Source organism: Olea europaea, chromosome 15, assembly GCF_002742605.1.
Source record: "Olea europaea var. sylvestris chromosome 15, O_europaea_v1, whole genome shotgun sequence".
Lineage (NCBI taxonomy): Eukaryota > Viridiplantae > Streptophyta > Magnoliopsida > Lamiales > Oleaceae > Olea > Olea europaea.
In genome coordinates this window covers 10,139,415-10,147,552 of record NC_036251.1, presented here as the reverse complement: position 1 = coordinate 10,147,552, position 8,138 = coordinate 10,139,415, and the positions used below count along the sequence as shown (strand labels likewise).

The following is an 8,138-nucleotide window of genomic DNA, read 5'->3' as shown; positions in this document are numbered from 1 at the left end:
AAATAAAGTGAAAATAAAAATTGTCTTTCCTATATTAAGCTTCAATTTTTTTTCTCCCTACTATTTTTAATCATACAATCTTCAATAAAATGATGTTACACATAGAACATTTTTTTTCTTTTTTTACAACATATTTTTCAAAAAAATATTATTCAAAATATTAAAATTTCTAAAATAGGAGGCCAAAAGAGGGCTAAAACAATGAAAAACAAGATATTTTCAGTCAATTTTAAGCTAAAATAAACAATTAATTTTAAACACAAATTTTATAAAAATATCAATCTTTATCAATTTTTCAACCATGAATTTAATTACCATTTGGCTAAACAAATGGAGATTAATTAGGTGGCAGAAATGGGCCCATGGCCAGCCCAGAATCCCCGCCCAATTTTCCTATATAAAGTCAGTTCGCCATTCATGCAATTCTCACTCACTCGCCATTCATTTCAGTTCTTTTGCCAAAAAATACACAAACCCTAGCCTCGTTCTTCGTCGTCGCACTGCCGTTAGGTTTCCGTCAAGTTTCAAATCCTCAACCCTCTCCATTTTCATCTGTTTTCAATCAGAATTCTTCATTTCTGGTTTTCCTGATTAAACGTCGTTAGGTTTCCGTCAAATCTCAATTCCTCGTTCTCTACCATTTTTCAATCGAAATTCTTCGTTTCTGCTTCTGGATCTGCATGGTGGGGTGTGTTTTCTGGATCTAGATTTGTTACTGATTCACTTTTCGTACATTTTTTCAATTTGTGGTGTTGAAATTATCTTCTTCTGAGCGGTAGGCGTGGGGATTTTTGGGTCGTGTAAGAGTGCGAGTGGCTCTCATTTTATTGTGACGAAGATCTCCTTTTGCTTCTTTTGAGGGGGTAGCCGGGGCTCCGGCCTCGGCGGGTTTTAAAGCCCCCAGCTGTTACAAAATCATTCCTAAAAATCGTGAAAATAATTCTAATTTTTTTGTGAAATTTTCATTCTTTGATTCTTTTCTCTGATTGGAAAAGAGATGCCGGCCCTGGCTTGCTGCGGAGACGCTTCAGTAGAGCCCCCTCCTGGCTACGTCTTTGCCGGGGAAAGCACTCTTCCGACGTCGGAGGTGTTTTCTTCCTCCGGCGTACCTACGTTTACAAACACTACCGCCACCTTTGTTGCCATGCCTGCCACCTGGGCACCAGCTCAGTCCGCCGCCCTCTACCGGGTTGACGGGTGGGGAGCTCCTTACTTCACCGTCAACTCCTCGGGCAATATTTCAATCCGACCTCATGGTGTGGAGACGCTGGCTCACCAGGAAATAGATCTCCTCAAGGTCGTGAAGAAAGCCTCCAAGCCGAAATCTTCTGGAGGGCTCGGGCTTCAGCTCCCTCTCATCGTGCGCTTCCCAGATGTGTTAAAAAATCGGCTTGAATCTCTGCAGTCAGCTTTCAATTTTGCAATCCAATCGCATGGCTATGAGGCCCATTACCAGGGCGTTTATCCCGTGAAATGCAATCAAGACAGGTACGTTGTTGAGGACATTGTGGACTTTGGGTCAGGCTTCCGCTTCGGGCTTGAAGCGGGCTCCAAACCTGAGCTCCTCTTAGCCATGAGCTGCCTCTGTAAGGGAAGCCCGGAGGCCTTTCTGGTATGCAATGGATTTAAGGATGCAGAATACGTTTCGCTTGCATTGGTTGCTAGAAAGCTGCATTTAAACACTGTAATCGTGCTCGAACAAGAGGAAGAGCTGGATATTGTGATTGATATCAGCCGGAAACTTGGTGTTCGTCCCGTGATTGGTGTTCGTGCCAAGCTGAGGACTAAACATTCTGGACATTTCGGGTCCACTTCAGGGGAGAATGGGAAATTTGGTTTGACAACTGTTCAAATTCTTCGCGTTGTTAAGAAGCTCGAACAATTTGAAATGCTGAATTGCTTACAATTGCTGCATTTCCATATTGGATCTCAAATTCCATCTACTGCTTTGCTCGCCGATGGTGTTGGTGAGGCTGCTCAAATCTACTGTGAATTAGTCCGTCTCGGTGCTTGTGTTAATGTCATCGATATCGGTGGAGGCCTTGGAATCGATTACGATGGCTCAAAATCTCAGGATTCTGATATTTCTGTTGGTTATAGTCTTGAAGAGTATGCTTCAGCTGTTGTTCAGGCCGTTCGGTTAGTATGTGATCGCAAGGGTGTGAAACATCCGGTGCTTTGCAGTGAAAGCGGCCGTGCAATTGTGTCTCATCATTCAATTCTTCTGTTCGAAGCTATATCTGCAAGTTCGTATCAGTCTCCTCCTATGTCTTTTGATGGACTTCAGGACTTAGTTGAGAGGCTCCCTAGTGATGCTCTTGCTGATTATCATAATTTATATGCTGCTGCAGTTCGAGGTGAGAATGATACTTGTTTGCTTTATGCAGAGCAGCTGAAACATAGGTGTGTGGAGCAATTTAAAGAAGGGTCTTTGGGGATTGAACAGCTGGCTGCAGTTGATGGCCTTTGTGAGTTTGTTTCCAAGGTGATTGAGGGTTCTGATCCTGTCCGCACTTACCATATGAATTTATCAGTTTTTACCTCTATTCCTGATTTCTGGGGCATTGGCCAGTTGTTTCCTATTATTCCAATACACAGGCTAGATGAGTGTCCTGCAGTGAGGGGAATTTTGTCGGACTTGACGTGTGATAGTGATGGGAAGATCGACAAATTCGTAGGAGGTGAGTCTAGCTTGCCTCTGCATGAATTGGAAGGCAATGGTTGTATTAGTGGTGATGGTGGGAGCTACTATTTGGGGATGTTCTTGGGTGGGGCTTATGAGGAGGCACTTGGGGGAGTTCATAACCTGTTTGGCGGTCCAAGTGTGGTGCGCGTGTCTCAGTGTGATGGTCCACACGGCTTCGCCGTGACTCACGCTACCCCTGGCCCATCCTGTGGTGATGTGCTCCGGATGATGCAGTTTGAGCCCCACCTCATGTTCGAGACCCTGAAGCACCGTGCAGAGGAGTTTGCCAACAACGGTGATGATGATTCTAGTGGCAGCATTGCTCTGGCTAGTGGCCTTGCCCGGTATTTCGATAACATGCCCTATCTGATGGCTGCATCCTCTTGCAGCCTGACTGCTGCTGGGGGCAATGGTTACTACTATTGCAATGATGATAACTTTGTTCCCAGTGTTGATTCTGTAGCTGTGGAGGATGAACAATGGTCTTATTGCGTTGCTTGAGGTCTTATATCTGAAGTCACAAAGCAAAGCATCTCCATCGGTTTGTTCTTGTTTGTAGTCGAGGTTGTCTGTGTTCAGTGCTTGGTTCGTATATTTCTCTTTTTAACCATGTTAGTCCTCTGTCCTTTTCACTTGTTAATTAATGATCAAGATGTAAGAAGATAGGACTATGTATTTTTCAATTTGTGGAGTGTGAGGAGGTGATGATGTGATGGAAATTCGATAACAATTTCTCCTTTGCTTCATCTACTTTCTTTCAATGCCTTCTTGTAGGCTGTTATTGCAGACTTTTGGTTCAATGTAGACTTTTGTGATCGTGTTATTTATTAGTATAAAATTTAATTATCTTTCATTTTTTTTCATCGGATTCAATGAGCTCGAATGGCATTCGAGTGTTCCCAGTTGGATGATAGAAACCATTGCTCATGGGACCATGCAAATTGATTGCTATCTGTAGAGCATAGAGGTGTAAACCGAGCCGAATGGTTTGGCACTTTTTGGCATCTCTCGTCTAACTTTCTTGTGCTTGGGATTCTGTGTAAAGTTTTCTGTTTTTATTTCATTTCTTGTAGTGGAAAAAGCATTTTTTGTTTGGGAGATTGGATAGTTTTAAGAACAAAAATGATTGGATGATTCATTGGACGTTTGTATTGTGAAGTGTGTTATTGGGAATATACAAGATAGCTTGTCCATCTATGCCTTTGAAATGCTCATCACTTTATTTTAGATACAGATGCTTCTCTGCTGTAAAAATGTATTCTGATCATGATTTAGATATGGATAGCAGAATATCCTGCAAATTCTACTAATGGTATCTTCTTTCTTTTTATGAAGTGAGAATGTGATTAGCTTTTCGACAATGAAAATTTCAGTCTTTAGGATGGATGGTGGACGGATTAGTTTATCGTTGCGGTCGTGGCTATCAGTTGAAATACACAAGAAAGTTAAAATTTTGTTGATTGTATTGTCTAGTATGTCTAGGGCTGGAGTTGGGTTTGGTTTGGACACAATAATGTGATAATCGAATCGACAGTTTGGTTGGGATTTAAAAGATGAATAAATTGACTCAAATTGCCCCAAGTTAGTTTGGGTTGGTTCGATTTGTTGGATTGAAGGGGATTTTGCACTTAAAGCGAACTGGGCTCGCCCTTTTAAGGTGACCGTCCAAAGGCCGTATAAAGAAAAATGCAAAACCCGGACATGGCCCTCATGCTGGGAGCAAATTTTCGAATGAAATCTGAAATCCAGTTGACGGATTGTGTGGTTTCATTTAGTGATTTTGACTTCAATTTCTTCTTCCCATTTGGAAATTACTGAGATCCATACATGATCTCATGGAAAATGAAATGACACCTAATTCTGTGTCATATGAATCAGTATTATGCAAGAATGAATACAATATTATATCAAAGGACAAAATCAATATCCTGAACTTGAATCATCTGTCAAGGAAACATTGGATATGCTTTGGCATCTTCTTTGGATTAACATTTACAAGCTTGAAAATATACAAAAAACAACATTTAATTATTAACGTCGGGGGCTTTTAATTTTCACTGTTTTGGTCAACTGGATATTTCCATTAACAATAAAATTCACCAAGGTAAATATGTAATTTGGGTAAATTGTTCCTCCAACCGTAAAGGGCTTTGAACTTCAGTTCAATTGTTTGGAGCTCGATTATTCTCCCACGACACACTCACCATTATCCATGGAATATGTAAAAATAAATTAGTTTAGAGAATATAACAAAGCGCACACACTATAAACATTTATTGCACTTACACACTACCTAGACCCAAATGGGATTGCCTTTGGATACCCCAACAAATTTTATTGATACAAAAATTAGTACAACAAGAGAAGAAGCAAATGCCAAAAAATAGAATAATTGTGTCAAAATAATTGAAACTCAAGTAAGGAATTTGCCCATGATCAAGTCACACCAAACCAATGAAAAAAATAAAATGAACTGTACAATGAAGCCGGCCAGACCATTTTCCTTACCTGCCCCATTCTAAATGCTCACTTACTCACTCTCTTTTTACCTCTTATTTTTAAAGATAATGCGTTCGAAATCTTATATTCCAAATTAATAATGCTATTTTAGCTACAATCGAAGAAAGGACATGACATCGTTTTTAGTCCCCATTTTATGGCCTCCGACTAATCTTTGCAAATTTTATATTTTTTTTGTTGACTTAGTTAATCATATTTTTGCTAATTTACATAATTAATATATAAAATTAGAGAGAATCGGCTACCTTCAACCTATATTTCTTTTGCAGTTTTATTTTAAACCTTGTGTTTTTATTTATTTTTATTTTAGGTTTTTACTTAGTGAAAATAGTCCTCGCTTCCATTGTTTTACAAATAGCTGGTGCAAAAACACAAAAATTCTTAATCTTATACATGCAAATTAATGGAAAATACAAAAACTACATGGCATAGAAAATTCATATGAGTCCGCTCCAATGGAATCAAATTCTCTTCTCAGACATAAATTTTGATGTTCAGAATGATTTGTTTTATGGTTTGACTAACATATACTGATATACTATGTGAATAAAATGGGATAATATGCAGACAGCATGAGATTTTCCAAAGTCATGGTTAAATATTATTGTTTGTTACGTAGTTCATTAATTTTTCAGAATTTTTGTACCTGGGAAATGCACATTCTGCACACATCTGTACATGGAATGCCAATTATGCCAATTTCTAAATTCCATTTAAGTGTTGGCTCTGTGAAAGTAACAAACTGTTTGACATATGTACACAGAACATTCTTCATCCAATGGTCACCTCTATTCTTGTGGTAATGGTACTGGTCCAGGTGCTTACTTATAATGGCCATAAGATCTTGAGGTGTTCATTTAATGTCATAACATGCATTTTCTTGATTTCAGTTCTAATCGACTGAGTGGACGAGTGTCTCATATGATCGTCTTCGACATCAGCGTGAAACATATTTCTGTATTTATCTCCAATTTCTAAAAGATAGTATGTAGAATGCTTGCACTTGAATGTATGTTCCTTAATTCTAGCTATTATACCTCAATTTCAAGCATTTTCTATTTCAAAAAAATAAAATAATTCCTCATATCTATCGATCCTTCCAAAACTCAGCTTCACATTATTTATAATTTTTGTGAAATATGTTCAGTGGTTCCTTTCATGTACTTCCAACAGCCAGTGACAGATTTGGAAAGCAAATTGAGTATGCTTTTCTAGCTAGTAGTAACAACTTTGCAGTGTGAACCTTATGAATTATCCCGAATTCACAAAAGAGCGTATGTGGAGATCTTAGCTCCTTCACCACAAGCCCATGCATCCTTATGATCCATCCGTGGTTTCTTAGTGGTTCCTTACATATAAAACTCCATACTTCATCCTTCCAAACTTGGCTTCACATTAGCAACAATAAAATGTCAGGATCCACACCAAAATTGTTGGGATATTTGAAATCCCTGGTTTATCTCGACTTCAGGTGGAAAAGGTTGCCCAGTCAGATATCTGAGGATCTTGTGAAGCTTTGGAATTCGAAGGTTTTTTTGTTCAAAAACAATGAACTGTCTTGGAAGGTACCTTCCAGTTTTGAAAATATAACTTCCCTTCACATGTGAAACCTCTCGTTAAATGAATTTGTTAGAAATGTAAACTTGATTATAATTAAATTGGTTCATGTAATAAGATTTATAATATTCATGCATTGTTAAGATACATGTATTCTAATTAATGAATACACCTATAACAGATTCGTGAACTAGTTGAATATTCATTATATGATATATTCTTTTACGATCCTAGGAATAGGAGGAAGAATATAATAATGGTGGATATATGTACTAGATTAGTTATGTGCTTTGCAAAGCCCATAAAATGCTTGTGACTCTAGCATTTTGATACAAGTCAATTCAAGAAATGAAAAGTTGATTGTTGTCTTGAATTTATTCTCTCCTCTCTTAAAGTTTTTCCATCTCCAAATTTTCAACAAAAGTGGTATAGGAGTGAGGTTCTAGAAGTGTGAGAAGAAGAGATGGCAAACAACAATTGTCTCTCAAATGACAATTAAAGTGGTGTATTCATATGAAGGCATATCTTAGAAGTCAAGATACATTGGATTTGGTAGAGAGAGGTTTTGAACTTAAAAATGAAGAAGGATTGTCTCAAGCCCAAAGAGATTTGCAACGAGTAACTAAGAGGAAGGATAAAAATCTCTTAGTGTGATTCATCTAGCACTTGATGATACAATTTTTCAAAGGATTTCGAATGCTACTACTAGAAAGGCAGCATAGGAAATTCTTGAAAACACCTATAAAGATGCAAGCACAGTCAAAAAGGTTCGTCTCCAATCTATGAGAGGAGAATATGAAGGACTTTCCATGAAGAAATCAAAGTCAATTTTATATTATACTTCACGAGTTTTGGTGGTTGTCATTGAAATGAAAAGATATGAAGAAGAAATGGATGATCTTCAAGTGATCGAAAAAATTCTTCGATCTTTACATGAAAAGTTCAATTTTATTGTAGTGGCAATTGAAGAGTCGAAGGATTTGGAAGAAATGACTATTGATGAAGTCGTGGACACCTTAAAAGCTCATGAGAAGAGATTGTTAAAGAAGAAACAATAATCGATAGAACAAGTCTTGTCTTTTTTACTACAAAATAATGCGGCTTCAAAGACTGAAATTTCTGTTGCTGATGCCTTAAATTTTGTCGCTAAGGAATTTTACCAACTGAATTAATCAGTCTGAAAATCCGATTGTAATACCCTTGCCGTTAATCTAGCAACAAATTACTTAGGTCGTCGATAATTTATCGATGGAAGAACCCGTCAGTGTTACCAACAACTATTTCCATCTCTAAGTAGCGACAATATTAGCAACAAATTTTTCCGACTCATTATCTACAGATTAAGTTCGTTGATGATTACCAATGAATGTTCATC

General features: G+C 38.0%; 1 protein-coding gene across 1 annotated transcript; it reads left to right on the top strand.

Annotated features, from left to right (window-relative positions):
• The first annotated feature begins 413 nt into the window (after positions 1–413).
• LOC111410097 (arginine decarboxylase-like) lies at positions 414–3,543 on the top strand. The gene has a single exon (XM_023040294.1). The coding sequence runs from the start codon at positions 998–1,000 to the stop codon at positions 3,185–3,187; it is 2,190 nt and encodes a 729-aa protein (XP_022896062.1). The 5' UTR covers positions 414–997; the 3' UTR covers positions 3,188–3,543.
• Positions 3,544–8,138: the final 4,595 nt, after the last annotated feature.

What these genes read in the sequence shown, in the direction of transcription:
- LOC111410097 (XM_023040294.1), top strand. Translation starts at nt 998, where the DNA reads ATGCCGGCCCTGGCTTGCTGCGGAGACGCTTCAGTAGAGCCCCCTCCT.